The following is a 19141-nucleotide window of genomic DNA, read 5'->3' on the forward strand; positions in this document are numbered from 1 at the left end:
GTTCTGGTGTTGTCCGTGGGTACCTTTTCTCAGTAGATTTCCCTCTTGAATGGGAAGGTTCACTATGTTCTATTCCATGAGCAAAGGCTTTCACTACCAGGCTTCACTTAGGATGAAAAGCCTTTGCGCTGAAAAGCCCCATAAGGCAGAAGAGAAAAAGCCTTACTTAGGGTTCTGGTACACACCCATGGAGCCCCAACGCTATCCAGGCAGAGAATTCCATCTCTGTAAAGAAATACCTGCCTACAGGTAAAATGCTATCAACTGTCTGCTTCAAAACCAAGGGAGAGGAGAACAAGCGGTGTCCTCGCAGCTGACTTGGAAGCCCCTCGTTTGCAGCCCACTGCTCTGAGCAGCGCCTCTGGGGGCTGCCAGGAGCTCCTGCTCACTCCAAAGCTTCATTCTGCTTATCTGTCTACAGCTATCCAATTTCTTGTTTCTTCCAAAAGTCTGTAAAACTCTCGTCTACTCCAGGCCCCTTCCCGTCCCCGCCGCCAGGAGCTCCCTATCAGTTGGGGGATTTGGGGCTGAACGCAGGATGGAAGCCTGGTCTCAGCCACCCAGCACTGGGCCCCCACTGGCAAAGCCTCGTGAGTCAATCAATCGTTCATGCTTCTAGTAACAGATTTCAGTGCAGCTCCCGGGGAAACTCAGTTTCTCAAACCCACACATCGGTCTTCAGAGATGGTTCTGCTCTGGGTGTAACTGTGCCTGACATTACAAATTAAGGGATTCTGACAACAAGAATTCGAGCCAGTCCTTCTCCGAATACTGAGGCTGGAAATAAACTTCAATTTTCTCAGTGGGAAGAACACTTCCTAAACACCTTCAAGACAGCACACAAGCCACAGATGCAACCATGTATGTGACAGAGGTGAGCAAAACCTCTCTATCACTAAAACCAACCCAAGTCTCAAGTCCACCCACAGGAAAAGCAGAGGTACTTTCTACTGAATCATGTTACAACGTGGATGAACCTGGAAAACTGAATCATGCTTCTACGTGGACGAACCTGCCAAGGGAAAGAAATCAGACACAAAGGCCACACATTCTATAATGCCATTTACATGAAATGTTCAGAATAGGCAAATGCATCGAGATAGAAAGAAGATTAGTGGTTGCCAGGGGCTGGGGAAAATGACGGCTAGTAATCCGGACAGGGTTTCTTTGGGAGGTAATGAAAATGTTCCAACGTTAGGTTGTGGTGACGGTTACACAACTTTATGAACTTACGAAAAGCCACTGAATTGTGTACTTTCAAGGGGTGACTATTATGCTATGTGAATTCTAGTTTAATTTTTTTTTAAACAGGTATTTCATTATCACATCAGACTCAAGGTTCACAGTCCCTCATTCCTGTAATAACAGCAAATGAAACAATTTTTGAAGAGTACAAGGGTCTGATACCATGTGGAGCAGCAAACCAATCATGTATAAATCTAAGAAGCTACCAGACTGTTCTTAAGCTAAAAAAAAAAAAAAAGAAAGAAAATACCTGTGAGTGAAAATGGAGCAGGAGAGAGGTAGAGGAGACATTTAAGGAGTTTCTCGAAGGGTTACAAAAGTGTTTCTTTCAACGGGAGGCAGAAAATAGTAACTTATGAGAACCCAGGAGACTGAACTGTCCTAGTATAAAACCCACAAGGATTCTTCAAAATATCATTCACGCTGGTACAGATATAGCAACGATCCGTGAAAGAGAACAAAGTTCTCTTAAATTTATTCAGTGGTACTCATGTGTTATATCCACTCAAGTGTCACTGGTTTACTTTTCCTATAAAGTTTAAATAGCTTTAGGACAATGAACCATATTTTTGTGAATAATAAATACCTTTATTACTGACACCCTGAACCATAGAAAGGTGAAGAGATCATCTAAAATTAGAGCATGGGATTTCAGGGAAACCTGTCCATAAAATCCAACCTACGAAGAACAACTCGGAAGATTACTACAGAAGTGCACGATTTCTCACAGGCAGCGCTGGTCTCAAATAGCCCCCAAACAGGATGTCTGGCTACAATTAGAAGCAATCTGAGACATCTGACCTCAACATAAAAAAAGAAAAACAAAATGTTCAAGACACACAAGTATGTGAAAAATCACTGGTCTTATGATAATTACATTTATTGCAAAAACTATTTTGAAGCACATAATCCATCTTCTGCTGGAGGGTGATGATATGAACTTGGTCCTCATAAGACAGAGTTGATCAAAGATGCAACACTTTTATAGCAATGACATGAACCAGACTGACTGCAAACGTGAAATTTAATTTGATTGAACTGCTGACTGTACTTATTTGTTCGCGGGTAAATGCCTAAATCTGAGCACTACTGAACAGACCTAAGAGAGCTCAGCTCCCTTCACAGGTCACTGCCACCTCTATGCAAATGTGAAGGATATTTGGAGGAGTCCTGTATTAGGAGGGTTAGGTCCTCTGGGTTCTGTTACTATTTTCTCCTTCCCACTGAAAGCCATACATCAGCCTCAGGTATATTCTCTGGTTACATGGTTATATACACAACATGATTAAAAGGGAAAAACCAAAAGGCCCACAAAACTAGTCACAAACAAAATGAGTCCTTCAGGGGGGGATCTAAATCAGTCATCTGAGAGGGAGGCGCCTAGATCCCGCTGCTGTTTCTCGAATACTTTTATAGAGTGTCATTTTTTTCCCACCCTGCCTTTTCCTTTATTGAATTTTCATACAATGAGTTTGCTATGACCATCACCGGAAATACTAACAAAAACAAAAAAGTTACAGCTGGATTCTGTATTCGTCTCAGCTGCAGCTAAAGTTGAAAAATGTTTAAAGCCAATAGGAAAGCACTGAGTGAGAGAAGAAGAAAGATCCGTTCCTGAGAGATTTAAGGTTTGTTCTTCATCCAAGGATCTGGCAGCAAAAGCATCTCTTTTGTATTATGTAAATATAGTTTGTCTAACTAAATGTTCCAATTCTAAAGTTCATTTCTTTATAAAGCCATGGCCAAGTATGAAAATAAAATCCTTACTATGTTAAGCCAGATAACTAATCACCTCCATATGGGGGTAGGACTAACAAACCACTGTGTGTATCTGTTCCAAGTTCACCCACGCACATATTCCACTGACATCTGAGCCATTTAGTAACTCCTTTTGGTTACCAATCTAATTCACATTTACCAAAGAACAAGAAAAATGTGACTTTGACCTTGAATCAAATAGATGATTTTAACATATTTATAAAAATAAAAAATGACAGTAAAGAAACCAAAGTACTTCTCTCTTCTGTTTATACATGTAGTCTAGACTCTAGGATGCAAATAGTATGTAATGATATTCGGTAACCGGCCTGGACTCCGAAAAAGTCACTGTCGCCACAAAAATTTTTTTTAAAAAGACTAAAGGGACATAACTAAATACAGGTGTAAACCCTGATTAGTGTCTGGCTAGGCAATAAAAGCTGTTACAGGAGACACTTTGAGAACTGGGGAAAGCAGAATCTGGACAGAATGTGAACTGGTCTTATGGGTTAGTTTTCCTAAGTATGGTAACGGCTGTAGTTACGTAGGAGAACACCCTCAGGAGGTGGATAGGATATACTTAGGGATGAACTGTTATGATGTGTGTAACTTACTGTCAAATGGTTCAGCCAAAGAAAAAGGTGTAGTATATATTGGAGACAGATAAAGCAAATGTGGCAAAATATTAACAGTTGGTGAATTTAGGTGAAACATCTACGGGTATTCGTTGCACTAGTCTTTCCATTTTTCTGCAGATTTGAAAATGTTCAAAATACTAAGTTGGGGGAGAAACGGTTCAATAATCATATTGCTGATCTTCAGTTCTTCCTAAACCCAAAACAACAGTCGCTCTGCTTAGTACACAAACGTGGGAAGGGCCTTAGTAGGTTGATGACAGACAGTTTTAAATGCCTACTAGTTGTTTGGAATTTTTGATAAGTTCTTCATCAAACAATTTCAATTGGGTTTTTAATGTCCGTTTTCCATACAACAAGATTGACAATTAAGGAGATTCAGTAACGACACAAGGACTCAAGGCTGGAAGTGCCAGAGCTGCATGTATTTACTGAAAAATACGTCAACAGCAAATCACCATCAGGTCAGATGTTTAAACACTTACGTAAGGTAGACACAGAGACACAAATTCTCAGAACAAACCATTAGCATTACAGTGGACTGCTTTCTGCCTTGAACTGAGGGAATTATCTGAAATAGCCTTCAATGGCTGAAATTCTGAAGTCTTTATTCCCATCAACAGACCACAAGGGGGGAGGGGGCCCCTCCGATCCCACAGGACCAAGATTACTTGGGAAGGAATGGCCATGTGGTTATCTCTGGCATGACTCATCCCCACCAAGTCAGCCATGAGAAGCACTGGCTGCGGACAAGGGAGGCAGCCCACCACCGTGCCTCGTGCTTCGAGGAATCCATGCTTTCAGATTCCAGTGAATGGATGAAAGGAACAGTCTCGAGAGGGAGGGAGGGAGGGAGGGAGGGAGGGAGGGAGGGAGGGAGGGAGGGAGGGAGGGAGGGGCATGTCTAGGGAAATTAGGGGGAAAAGAGCTTCAATAAAACATACAGAAACAGTCTCATAAAATTAACGGCCACACTAAAAGACAGGCTCCCTCTCCAGCACCTGGGGAAGAGGCTGCATTAGCATCACCACCCCATGCTTGGCCTTTAATCTTTGTAACCAATGAAAGTTGGACTGGCCCTGACTGTCAGTAATTTTACAACTTTAATTAAGGAAATGGCTCTCCTCTCAAATATGTTCCTGAAATTCCCAGTCACCAATCTCACATGTTCTGTGATTGCTGAAGGGACTAGAACAGTTCTGGAGGTCCCCTGCAAAGGGAGGCAGCCGGCGGCCAGCGGCTCAGTGCAGGGGCCCGGGGCGCTCCCCACCTCGGCACTCCTGGGCAGGCCTGCACCCCACTAATCGCAGGCAGCCTCAAGGCCTAGGATGCAGACTTTTCTCTTAAATCTTCAGGTAAAATGGAAAAGGGAACTAAAAGGTCTAATGCAGAGAGAGACAGAACACTGCTGAAATAGTCTTTATTATCTCTACATGCAGGATAGTTAGTCTTCTCTCTGCCAGGACTGTAATACTTGACGGGAACACAGGCAAAAAGGGAGGCTCCCAGACTCCTCTGTGCTGGAGGGAAAGAGGGCGGAGGCGGTATAGAAGGTACCAGAGACTTAAATCCTACAACCAAATGTCTAAGCACTAATAGCAGCAGAACCCAGGGGAAATATCTCAGTTTATGTTCTTTCCAGACTTAAAAAATAACATTAGTCATGTTCTGCATGTCCAGCCAATTACTGGGCATCTGTGAGACAGAAGCTCTACCACCAGGGCTGCCAAACGAGCGTGGGACACACACGCTCTGGGCTCTGCTCCCTGGGGACCCAACAGGAGACAGTCCACCAACACTGTGAGCACTTAAAGACCAGTCTGACCACAGGAAGGAAGGAGGCATCGGACTTTCTTTCGTAAAAATAAACACATCATGGTAACCATTTGACTACTATACAGCTTTAAAATAATCACTACCTTCAATGAAAAAGTTTTAGAAACACGTTATTTTGGGGAATCCACAGCAGATATTCTGTGATTCCCAGAAAATGTAACATTTTAGAACACTTATCCAATATTAATGAGATTTTTTTTACACAAGCCAATGAAAGGCATCATTTTATTCTCAGGATGTTTCATGCTCTCAGCAGTGTGGTCATGTACTGAGTCCAATCCACCATCACTGTCCTCCCACACTCGGGAAACACAGCCTCACCGGGTGAACAGGCCACACATTTGAAAATCACCAACGTCGTCCAGCTTTCCCACACTCTCACACAAACAAAAACGAATTCATTTCTCTCAATTCAAAAAAATTTTAATCTAATTATTGAAACTTGGGGGAAAAATGTCCTTGATCATTTTATTTCCTCTCTGCTAAAAACTAAAAGGAAGTCCTGTCTTCTAACAGAACATGAAAAAGGCCAATGTCTGCCACTTTCAATTACTGCATTTCTGAAAATATTTGTGGTAAATGTAATCCTAAGAAATTGCCAAATGAAACTATTCACAGATGTGTAAGCATATGAAAATATGTTTTGTTTCATTAAAAGTAGAGGAAAGTGTTAATTTCAAAAATAAAATATAACCTAGCTCAGTTCTTAAAGTGGTAAGTGGCTATACATGCGTAATGAATACTTATGGAAGAGAGAGAGTGAGGCCAGAACCTGCCTGCTGCTGCCGCCAGTCTCAGGCAAGATGCCCTGGCTCCTAGTTACAGCAAGTCTCTACCCAGCCATGTAAACAAGGACATATTTATTGTCCAGCACAACAGGAAGTGTGGAGACAGGGAGGTTTCTGGGTGAGTGATATCCAGCAACTCAACCACATCATCCAGGGGCCAGCTGCTCATCCTCCGTGTGCGGCGTGGAACTGGGCGGACTTAAGGGACATCAGGAATGCAAGCTGCTGCCCAACCAGGTCTGAGAAGTCCAGCATAAGAGAAGGAACTGTTTCTTCCTTGCTTATTGTTCTAAGAAGGAAGACACCTTTCTAAGAAGTGCCCCGGCCAGCTGCCCTTACAGCTCACTGGCCAGACCTAGGTTACATGCGCCTCCTCTGATCAGTGATGATAAGGAAAAAGAGAGGACCTTGCCTGGTGTACACTGAAGAGTCACTCCCTTGTGGTGATAAGGTCCCCTTCCCTATCAGTAGACATCTGAACATATCAGGTTCTTTACAAGGAAGAAAGGGGGATGGATTTGTAGTCGGGGACCAACAGTGTCTGCCACACAGAGTCCAACACTGCCATGACAATGGCCACGGACTGCACAGCAACCGGCAGCAGAGAATACGCTGGTTGACTGATCCTTCCCCCAAAACACCTAGATCCTGTTTTATGGTTTAAAACAACAGTTATTATTTAAATGTCACATTTTAGGGGCGGATGGGTGGCTCAGCTGGTTAGAGCCCCAGCTCTGGGCAACGGGGCTGTCGGTTCGATTCCCACATGTGCCAGTGAGTTGCGCCCTCCGCAGCTGGAATAAAGTCAATGAGCTGCCACCAAGCTCCTGGACGGCTCAGTTGGTTAGAGCGTGTCCTCTCAACCACAAGGTTGCCGGTTCGATTCCCGCAGGGATGGTGGGCTGTGCCCCCTGCAACTAGCAACGGCAACTGGACCTGGAGCTGAGCTGCGCCCTCCACAACTAAGACTGAAAGGATAACAATTTGACTTGGAAAAAAGTCCTGGAAGTACACACTGTTCCCCAATAAAGTCCTGCTCCAATTTCCCAATAAAATCTTTTAAAAAATAAAAAAGTAAAAATAAATCAAAAATAAATGTCACATTTTATAGAAAGGAAAGAAAATTTTGATATTTTAAAAAATCTATCCGTCACCCTAGCACTTAAATTGACTATAGAAAGAGTTACATAGTTACTGCTTTAATGAATCCTCACATTATCAAATTGTGGTTTCAAAGAACCTCCAGAATGTAAAATAATAAATGCAACCCAGATGTTCACTAAAAAATGAAAACAAGATTGTTTTTACTTCATAGCAACCAAATAGGTCAACCCATTTCCTCCTCCAGAGAATTCTCAGAGGACCACAAACTCTGCTCGAAGAGCATGTGTTCCATGTGTATCTGTCCACAGAAAAAGGAAGCTTTGCTGTCCAAAATAAACGGAGAATATTATATGTTCCCATGAAAGTGGATTTGAAAATTGCAGTAAGGCTGTATCTACAAGTTGCCAAACATCTGGATGAAAACTGAAAAACAAAAAAAAATCACTAATTACCTAGATATTGGGAAGTACTTTTCGGTCATCATTAAAATGCCCAGTTTTATAGCAAACTAATGTTTTTATTTATTAATTACAGGAATAAGCTTTTTCAAAAAGAAGAGTACAGTAACTGAAAATAGAAAAAAAATGAAAGAAAGAAAGAAAAAGAAAAGAATCCTGCTGAGAGTTTCAGATAGGAATTCATTTTCTCCTATTTGAACAGTGCTTCTGGTGACTTATTGAAAACTACGTCAGCTAAAAGTAAATTTGTTCTGTGAAAGTAAATTACAAACTCTTCTTAGCCAACTAAATTGACTCAGGTGAGTCTTTTCCAATATTTACATAATGCTGAAAGATATTAATGCAAAGTAAGCGCCTGCTTAACTGTCTCCAACCAAATAAGACACTACAGAATCTTATGTCTATTCTGTCACGTCAATTGGGGAACTGACACTAACTATAAACTATAAAATGTTTATAAGTTTAACTCCAAAAACCAGGATGGAGAGTCATGTATTTCCTACTCTCATTTAAATGATTTACTCTTTTCCCCCAACTTCAAAATACTATTATATTTTAAGCAGATCTTAGGATACTTTGATAAAACCTATTTTTTCACTTCATTTCACTTCAAAAGTTTCTATACTCCTATATTACAAATTGATAAACCTGCTTTCCAAAGGATCTGCCAATCACTTGAAAACTAATCTCTCTCTCCCAAAGTTATTTACCCTGAGAGTGAACATGCAAACAGCATTACTAACCCTCACTCACCTGATAGGAATTATTGTTGGTTCCCCATCAAAATAATTTACTGAGAAATGTTTAGTTACCTTCCCTTACTAAGATCTCACCAGTCTGGCTTTGCCTCTAGTCTCATAACATGGCAACCTTCCATTCAAGGGCCATGGCCCATGCTTTTCCTTCAGCAAGGACACCCTCTCCCCATTTTCTCTTTAGCCCACTGCAGTCTAGCTCGCCAGGTTGTTTTGTTTTTTTAAGTCTCCAACCCCAGTAGACACTTCTGGATCCTCATCTTAATCCACCTCGCCTCCTCCCTTAACGTCTGCAATGCACACAAACTTCAATGTCTCCTCTACTCAGTGGCTACTGTTTCTCATCTCCTCTACTGGGTTGTTGTCAGTCCTGGGACTTTTCTCCTTTCTCTCAGCTCTGTTCCCTAAGTGAAATCATTCATCCATTCCCATGAGTTAAAGTCTTCCTAATGTTCATCTTCTACCCAGACCAGTCTTCTCAGTAGCAGACTCAACACAGCTATTGCCTTCCTACCATCTCCACCAAGATCTCTCACAAATAAGTCCAATTTTAAATATCAAAACTGAACTCCTGAGATTCCACTTCCAGGAAAAGCTGACTAGTTTGTTGCAGACCAACCCTTCTGTCAAGAACAACTTCAAAAGCTGAACAAATTATAAAAAACAACTGTTTGACAGTCTCACCTACCAATGCCACAAGGACTCAGGAGGCCAAGATCCCAGAGAGACAAGTGCAGAGAGCTGAGCCCCAAATTCTGAACCACTTTTATCCGTGAGACATTTGCCAATTCACAGCAGAAGCTGAAAGGCCAAAAAGCTAACAGAAACAAGTGGCTGAGAATCTGAGAAGGCCAGCAGAATCTCCAGTTATCTTAGGAGACTAGGGGGACAAAACTTAGGGTTGAGGGGCTGCCAAGTAGAAGCGGCCCTGGTAACACACCAGGCTTTCAACTGGGACCACCAAAGAGCTATATCCTAGGAGAAGGGTAAACCAGAAATAAACCAATTCTCACAATTTTAAAATGACATTTCCCTACTTTAAACTGCCTGCCAGAAACCTCTCTTGAGGAAGATAGCCAGAGTCTCAAATTATCACTACAATTTTTTCATACATATTGTCTACAATTTAATTAAAGCTTAACAGTAATCTAAAGTCAAGACCACATGATTGAAAACCTATGGTAAAACAGATAACATACTCATGGGATATCCAAATATTAAAGTTACAATATCTGTGATTAATAAATTAGTTGACAAGATGAAAATTTTCAGCAGCAAATTGGAATCTGAAAAATAAGAATCATGAAAACTGAAAAAGGCAATAACTAAGAACTCAATAGATGGATTTAATATAATAGCAGCTTAGACAGAGCTGAAGAAAGGATTAATATACTGGAATATAGGTCAGAAGAAAATATAGACAGAAGCAAGAAAAGCTGAAAAGAATGAAGAACACAGAAAAGGCTGAGAGACACACAGGACATGATGAAAAGGTAGAGTTCGAGAAAAGATAGGAAAGGCAGCCAAAGTGATGAATGAAGAGATAACGACCAAGAATTCTCCAAATCTAAGGTAACATCAAGTCTTGTCATGGTACTACCAAAAAGAGACACATCACCAATCCCAAGCAAGGTAGAACCAAAGAAAACCATATCTGGACACATCACATCAGCACAGCCGAAAACCAAAGGCAAAGACAACACTCTTAAAAGTAGTCAAAGACAATACCTTCAAAAGAACAAGACACAGAGCTGATTTCTCAACAGAAGCAATGAAGGACAGAAGACATGTCAAATGACATGTCAAAGCACCATAAGAAATTAACTTGATAACCTACAATTGTACACCCAGAGAAAATATCCTCAAAAGTAAGGATAACATAATGACACTTTTGATAAAAAAATAGTAAATGGGCCCTCCTGATGGTTTTCTCCTAGCCCCTCCTTCATAGTCACACAAGCCAGAAACCTAGAAGTCACCTTTGAGTCCTACAGTTCCTTCACCTCTAACCACCAAGCTGTCAGGTTCATTTGATTCTCCAAAAACACACCTCATCACTCGTAAAGCAATGCAAATTAAAGCAATACATCATTTCTTCCTCATGAAGACAAATGCCAAAATTTGCCTAGAATGCTGAGATTGCTCCTGGTAAGAAAGCAATCTGGCAGTATTTAGGGAAACCAGAAGCAAACCTGTAACCCACAATGCCATCCTAGAGATATACTCAGAAAAACTCCCATACATTTGTAAAAGGAAACAAGCCTAAGGAGTTCACCTCAGGATTGTTTGTAGCAACAATGTATAATCAACACAAAAGTCCAACAGGACAAAGTAAATAAAATGTTACAGCAGTTACAAGAAATAAACAGGACCTATTTAAAATAACACAATGTTATTATAATCTCAATAATCTCAAATGTGAGCGGCAGAACATTACATACAGTATGATGCCATTTTTATCATTTTTTAAAGCAAACCCAAAAGAGACCTATATATTTACGGACACACACATATATGTTAAAGTATGAAAAATACTAGAGGACCACATTAAATTCATAATGGTTGCCTTTAGGAAATACAAAAGGAAGGAAGGGACTTGGACCAGAAATTGCTAGACAAAGGTGACTTCAGCGTCATTCAGTATGTATTAACAAGTATTTACTGAAAGCCTACTGTGCACTATGCTCCAGGCCTGGGAAGCATAGCAGTGAATAAAAGCAGACAATATTCCTGCTTTCAAAGAACTTACATTCTAAGAGAGAAGAAACAAACAATGAACAAATGTGTAACAAGGGGTGATAAGTGCTGAGAGAAAAATAAAGCTGGGAAAAGGGAAAGAGTGACAATGGAGGCTATTTTAGACAGCTTGGTCACGGAAGACCTCTGTGGTAAGGAGACACTGGAACAGAAACCTGAATGAGGTAAGTAAGCACGACATGCAGACATTGATGGGGAAGCAACTGTGGGAATAGCCAGTGCAAAGGCACTGAGGCAAGGGTGTGCTTGGTGAGTTCGCAGAATTGGTGACGAGAACGATGGAAATGTCAGCGAGATAGCAGGGGACGAGAGCAGAGGCCAAGGACAGCCCCCAAGGTAAGAACGGTATTTATGTTTTTAAAAGGTTATAAAAAAGAATTTGTGACAGACCGCATGTGAACAACAAAGTCGAAAATACTTGCTATGCGGCCCTTTCATAGAAAACGCTGCAGCCCCTGAGCTAGAGCACGGGGGCCCTCCACTGGGGGGGCCTCTGGACCACGGTGAGGTCAGTGGGAAGGATCAGGACGAAGTAAGGAATCTGAGGACAGTCCAGATGCTGAGAGAGGAGGGACACGATCGATGTTGTAAAGGGACCACTCTGGCTGCTGCAGTGACGAGGACGACAGCAGGGAGAACGGCAGAAGGTGAAGGCAGAAGAGGTGAACGATGGCACCCAAATTTTGGCCTGAGCGCCACAAGAACGGTGCTGCCATAGGCTGAGATGGGGACTTATCTACAATGCTTTGGATACATCTTCTTAAAGACCTAAAAAAGGTGACAGAATATTAACTATTGTATTAATTCTGACTAACGGGGACATGAGTGTTTCGTTGTTTTCTGTATTCTCTGTTCTTATACAGATCTGTCATCGGTATAATCTTTCTCTCCCTTCGCCACGGCCACCAATCCACCACCACCACGCCACTAGAGCTCTGCAGCAGCCTCCGCATCGCTGTCCCCACGTCCTCTCTCCCTCTCCTGCAATCCATTCTCCACGCAGCAGGCAAGAACACTCTTCTTAGAAAGGCATGGTGTACAGTGGTTAAGAATATGCCTCTGAAGCCAGAACGCCTGGGTTCAAATCTCAGCTCTACCACCAACCAGCTGTGAAATCTGCCACAAGTCACTTAGCTTCCCTGTGCCTGTTTTCCATTTTCACCTGTAAATGGTGAGAATATTACATACCTAAGAGAGTTATTTTGAAGAGTAAATAGGTTAAGATACGTAAATTGCACAGGACAGAAGCCCACACGGACAGCGGTAGGTAAAGACCAGCTAAAATTATTGAAACGTAAATCAAATGTCACCCCCGTTTCAAGTCCTTCCTCATTCAGTATAAAATGTGCACCCCTCACTCACTGAAACTGCCTGCTATGGCCCAGGCCCTCTCCCCCTTCCTTCTCCGTCTGGGCCACACAAAGCTTCTTTCAGTCCTCTGGGCGCACTCTGCTCCACGCAGCCTAGAGCCCGTCCCTCTGCCCTGTCCACTTGAGGTGGCAGCCGAAAGAGCATTCCCTCTGGTTGGCCTTCCCTGGCCACCAGGCAGTCCTGGCAGCTCTCCCGCCCCAAGCCCCACCCACCCTCACCCCTCCACCCCCTCCTAGGTTTCCTTTAATACTTAGCATCATTTGCAATTATTTTACATATCCGTTATCCTTTTTTGTCTGTCTCCCATCTAAACATAAGCTCCACGAACATAGGAAATTCACCTGCCTTATTCACAATTCACCCTTGTGCCAAGCATAGGACCCCGCATTTGGCAGGCATGCTATCAATACTTGTTGAATAAACACATGTTCTGGAAAAGACGACACTCTAAGCACACTCTAAAAGCACCTCCGTGTCACTTTTTTAAACAATCAAAAGAATGGTAGTTGTTAATTTCTATGTACAGACTGAAAAAACAGGCAATGTATTTTATAACTTTCTACATTTGATATTAATTGTGTTATTTAACATATAAAAATTCTGTCAAGAAGGGTGTTTTCTTACCAGCATATTCCTGTTCCGTAAAACTGTATTCCCATCTTGGAAAAGGTGAAGACAGACTTCAACTTTTCTTAATTTCAGGAAATAAAAAGGCACATAACAAAAAGTTCCCTTTGCACCTTCTTTCCCCATTGGCTCAGTTCCTTATCACCCCCCCACACAGATAACCATTGTCATTAGCTCCTTGGTGAGCCTTCCCCAGAACTTTCATGCACGTGCAAGCACTTCCTTTCTTTTTTAAAAAAACCATACAATGCACATTTTCCTACATTTTGCTTTTGTAACTTAGTAAAATATTTTGGAGGTCTTTCCATATCAATTCACAGAAAGCTTCCTGGTTCCTTTCTACAACTTCACTCACCATTTGGGCACGGTAAGACTATCTTACGAGTCTCCCCTGGATGGACACTTGGGTGATTGTCCCTCTCTCACTATTATGAACAAAGCTGTGAAAAATCTCATACCTCTGGTATTTCACAAATGACACAAATATATCTGCAGGTTAAATTCCTAGAAATGGTATTGGGTCAAAGGATTCATACACTTGTAATTTTAAAAGCTGCTGCCCAGTGCCCCTGTATCTATCGGGGTCCATCCAGAGAAATAGAAATCCTCTAAGAAGTTGAAATAGAGGCAATTTCATATAAGGAATTGGTTACACATACGATGGAAGAGCTGAGAAGTCAAACAGGAAATGATACGACAACCCAGAGCAAAAGACACTGCTGCCACCTCTAAATTGCAGGGCTATAGGGAAAAGGTATTTCCAAAGCTCAGGGGGCTTGGTCAGCGGGCAGGAGCTGGAGCCAAAAGACCAGGCAACTGCCTGAGACACTGAGGCAGAACGAGAGGAGAGAGAATCCAGTTTCTCTCTTCCTCCTGCCATCCAATTTCCAACTAGTGGTGCCCATTGGCCAAACCTACCCCAACCGAGCTGACCCAAGGGTCTGGGAAATGTTCCTGCAAGATGAGCCCCTCTGAATAAGAAGGGCAAGCGACAATGGATCTGAGCCAGCAAAACACAGGCTCGTGCTGCCTGGAGAGCTGGAACTGATTTACACTCCCACCGCCAATAGGTGGTTTCAGAAGAAGGGGTTATTGCTCGCCTAACAGGTGAAACCCAGGATCTCAACTGGGTTGTGATTTATATTTTACTGAGTGAGACTGAGCAATTTTCATGTGAAGTAAAGACTTAACCCTCGTCTCCACAGACTGGAGCGGGCAGATGGGGATGGAGTAGGGAAGGGAAAGCCAGTAAAGTTATTCACCTCATCTGCCACAGATGGTCCAGTCGGGGACATCAGACCGAGTCCCAAACTGAGCATTAAGACAGTGGCACGGGGCCAAAGTAGCCAGTCACCTGCCAAGTAGAGACGTCTCTGAAGGACTGTTTTAGAAAAACTGAATGGCAACAAAGCCCCAAAGGAATTAAAAATACCTTAACTGCACTCTGCACACATTATAAGTAACAATGTGTCCTTGTAATCTTGTCCCCCCCACTTGTTCCTTCTTAGAAATGCCTTCCAACCATTCATATCACCATCCTCTCTCCTTATCTTGCATTGAAAGAACAAACAATAATGCCCTGGACAAAAATTTGAATTATAAAAACAGCAAGCAGGAACTTTTTAAAGTCTTTTAACCCAATCAGCACGTTAGCAAAAAAAGAGGTTTGAAATTATCTTTCGCCCCTGCCGTAACTGTTTGAGTAGATTACCTACCCTCTCTTGTAAACAAGCTGAAACTGACTTCCCCATATACAGTTCAGTTTTGTACTGTACCGAAAATATACCCCCAAAAAATTATGTTTTATAATTGGCTGACAAATGACTGGCAACTGAAACTATTCTCTTCCTTAGGGCTGAACTTTATTTTTAAAAACATGAATTTTAAAGCAAAGCATTGTTTAGAAATATAAATAGCAGTAATAACTAAAGAACTGTAAAGAAGTAAGTTAACTTCAAAATCTCCAAATATAAGCACACCAAATTTATACAATAATCAATTAATAATGACTCTTATTTCGAAGTTCTAAGATTTTCACTTGTTCAAAAATATACTCATTCTAAGATTGCCAAACATATTTTCAAGTGTCTTCCATAATGCAAGGAAGAAAGATCTTTAAGAAACCACATCAGTAAAGGTTTAGCACTGTTTTCCAGCACCTAGCATGCTGCCTGGGAGCGTAGTAGACAATCAGTCAATCAACATCCGTCATCACTGACTGTTCCAGTGAGGTGAATTAAATCATACATTGAAACAATCATTCTCTTTTCCTACTACAGAGTAAAATTTTAATACTTTTTTTGTTCAAATGTGGAACTTTTTTTGTACACCTCATTCCAGAAACTTGGAAAATATAAAAATTAAGAAAACAAAACATCCACAGTACCGTTTCCCCGAAAACAAGACCAGGTCTTATATTCTTGCTTATGTTCAGGGGACGACCTCCTGAAAAATCACAGTAGGGCTTATTTTCCGGTTAGGTCTTATTTTCAGGGAAACACGGTGTCACCAGCTTTTACATTGTTTAGACCATGATGCATAACACTGCTTATTTTTAACGGTCATAAAACAATTCATCCAATAAGCTTCCCATAATTTACCTCACCAATCTCCTACGAAGCTCTGCTGTTTCTAATTTCCTACTATTACAGGGAAATGCACATCTTCACGCATGAAATACTTTTTTTGAATCTGAAGACTGTATTCCCAGAGGAGCTATTAAGAGCCCAAAGAAAGTCCAAAGACTTTGATACTTAATACCATCCTTTGCTCTAGTCCTCGAGACCTATAAACTGCTGAGACGCACTGGCTGCCTTTTTTAATCTTTAAACCTACTTTTACCTTCAAGCTTTCTATAGTCCTTGACTCAGAAACACCTTCCAGACAAAATCGCCAAACCAGCTGGCTCCCTTGACTGTAAACGGCAAACGCCTAACTATTGCAGTTCTTTGTCTTTATTTTCTAAAAAGGAAAAACTGCTCTGCCCGTTGGTACCCAAACTGTGAGAGGCAGGAAGCAAGGCACTTAGCGCCCAGGGCTTGGTCTGCAGGCGGCCGGCCGGGCTTGCAGCAGGGTTTGCAGCCGGGCTCCCGCTTCCCCAGCACTTTCTTTCACAAGCGCCACACCCACTAAGCCACAGGGCGACCCCTCCCTTTCACTACGAGAACTGAAGTCGCCAAATGCCACCCCTGCTGCCAACTTCCCACCGTCACAGCCGCGTCGCTCCTTGGGGCACAAACATCCCCCCCGAGCAGCACTTAAACGCCACCAGGCACCTTGACTCGCCAAGGAGTTGACCGGAGCGCGCGGAATGCGGCAGCTGCTCCCGCGGCCTGTAATTAAGGTTTTCTGTCCCTCATTAGAGCGGCGGGGACGACTCGGTCCGTCGGCAGAGAGGAGGTCGTCAGAGCAGAGACAAGCTCCACTTCGGGGCTGCAGTAAAATTAGGGGTTAACCCTTTGCGTGCCACCCGCGACCCCCTCCACACGCACAGACACGTTCTTCTGTTTTGAAGTCGTGACTCGCAGCGCGACACCACAGGGACGTGAAGTCCACTAAACACTGACCCCGGTGCGCGTCTTCCGGCGACAGGGACGGGGCGTGGGGCCCAAGCGGGGCCTCGGGTCTCCTCCGCGCGACGCGTGTTTTCCGCTCAGTCGGGAACGATTCCTCGTCCCCAAGACGCGGGCTCTGGCGGACCCTCCGCGCCTCGGGACCCCACGGACCGCTTCCGACCCAACGCCGACACTGTCACGACGCTCCGCCCCTCCCCCCACCCGCGTCTCTCGGACCCCGGGATCCCCAACTCAAAACTTTCCCCCCCGCTTCCCGGGGGTTCCCTCACTTCCCACCGCCTGAGAAAAGACGCTGCGAGGGTCGTCGCCCCGCGGTCGGGCTCCGGAGGCACAGCCGCCCTTGGCGACTGCAGGCGGGGAAGGTCGCCCCCGAGGTGCCCCGCCCCCGGAGCGCGACCCCGAGCCCCGGCTCCAGGCCCCGAGCGGCCCCAGCCGACGGGCCGCCGGCCTTGCCCCGGACCCTCGCTCGGGCTCGGCGGTAGCGCCGCCCGCCCCTCCCCACGGCGCCCGGACCCCCGCCTCGGTCTCCGCGCCCTGCACGCTGCGGGCCTCGGCGGTCGTCAGCGGGCACCAGCGCGGCCCGGACCCGGTCTCCTCAGGCGGACCGCGACCCCGGACCCCGGACCGCCCTCCTCCGCCCCAGGCCGCCAGCCCGGCCGGCCACACCTCCGACACTCACCGCCGCCGCCCTCGCCGCCGCCGCCGCCGTCTTCGTCCATCTTGAGGCCGCTCCCGCTGCCGGCGAGCCCGAGACCCGCGGGCGAGGGTCCGCGGGCGGAGGGCGCCGCGAGTGCAGAGCGCGCGGGCGGTCGGACGGCTCCGGCAGCGCGCGGGCCGGGTCGCCGCCCGGGCCTCCTCCGGCCGGGCGGGGCGCTCGCGCTGGGCGCCGCCGTCACGTGACGCTCACGCCCCGCCCCGGACCGCGGTGGGCGGGGCCGCGCGCTCACGCCCCGCCCTGACCCGGCGGACCCTACCCCGCCAGGCTGAGACCGCCGACCCTCCCCGGCCAGCCGAGCGTGGACACCTGCCCGGCCCCCACCTCTGAGCAGCTTGGGGACGGCTGTGGGGTCGGAACACGGGGATGTCCACCCCACGAAACTCGGCGGCGAGGGATCCTCCTCGCACGTGCACTCAGAAAAAAAGATCAAGACGCGCACGTCTTCCAAAGTCAGGCCTTCCCTCTTCGGCCCTGAGAGATTACAGAGTAATGCCGACCCTTCAGCTCTCTGATGTGTAATGGAGGCGCTCCTTTCCTAGCGACGAGTGCACTTTAAAATTAACAAAGTGGAAGGCTTATACATGGACGTCATCGTGAGGTCCCAATCCGGCACACTTGGGGCCCCACCCTCCGCGGGCTCTGCAGAGATTGGCCAGTGTGGCCTCAGATGCCCTTGCAGTTTCGCTCCAGTCTCCCGTGGGAAGCCGCCAGCTGCCCTGGATTATGATGCAGAAGGAGCTCTGAATTCAATTTCCTGTGGGCACAGCCAGGGTCCTCGGCGCACGCCTCTTGGGCAGAGGCCTCCACTTGCTCCTGCTCCAGATCTTCTATGAATCACCTTTCTCGCTGCCCATCTTGCTTCCAGTAACTCCTCCCAAAGCATCGAATGTGGCCCCTCCCGAGCCTTTCTGTTCATTTTGCTTGAACTAAATTGCATTAAAGAAAAGGAAACATTGTAATGGAGGAGATAATTCATCTCTAATATAATTTTCCAGCAACTGTTTTATATTTACAAATGGCCCATTGAGGGGAAGGAACCTGTTCTGTCATTTATCAAAATGGACAGTTTTCACCTTTTTGTTCAAGGTTGTGAGATGATTCCAAAGAATTCAATCTAGTAAGAATCAAACACCCAGCATCCGGGTACTTCTCAAGCCACCGAGCACACTTCTGGGTGCAAATAAAATGTTTGGCAGCTTATGTGACAAATATGCAACTGGAAAGGGGTCTGGGCATCATGAGATGTAGATTTAAGACTTGGCTTCCTGGTCCTGTTCCCGTCAGCTTGGTTATCTTGGAGATAACATCAGTGACAGGAAAAATGACAACATACTTGGAACTTGATAATGTGGTATGTGGAGCTTTGAACTCAAAGATAGTATCAGTTATAGATGCTTTTCGATGTCCATTCCTAATTCTTTAGTTTTCGTAGAGTGTGATCCGTAGGAGCTTCTCTCAAAGTTTAAATCTGAAAATTGCTTCTCTGATCTCCATCTAAGCTAATTTCCATCAGA

General features: G+C 44.7%; 1 protein-coding gene across 3 annotated transcripts in view; it reads right to left on the reverse strand.

The window, feature by feature from the left end:
- The window catches only part of CYTH3 (cytohesin 3), a 63453-nt gene extending 45658 nt beyond the window's left edge, over positions 1-17795 (reverse strand). Inside the window, exon 1 of one of the 3 annotated variants that reach the window (XM_074313938.2) lies at positions 17589-17795. In XM_074313938.2, coding sequence (XP_074170039.2) covers positions 17589-17628 — 40 coding nt within the window. In that variant the 5' untranslated portion in view covers positions 17629-17795. Of the gene's footprint in view, positions 1-16900; positions 17077-17588 lie in introns of those variants that run through there. The other 2 variants (XM_074313939.2, XM_088798783.1) reach the window with 2 other exon arrangements.
- Positions 17796-19141: the final 1346 nt, after the last annotated feature.

Source organism: Rhinolophus sinicus, chromosome 5 (assembly GCF_057876585.1).
Source record: "Rhinolophus sinicus isolate RSI-liver-muscle chromosome 5, RSI-T2T, whole genome shotgun sequence".
NCBI classification, from domain to species: Eukaryota; Metazoa; Chordata; class Mammalia; order Chiroptera; family Rhinolophidae; genus Rhinolophus; species Rhinolophus sinicus.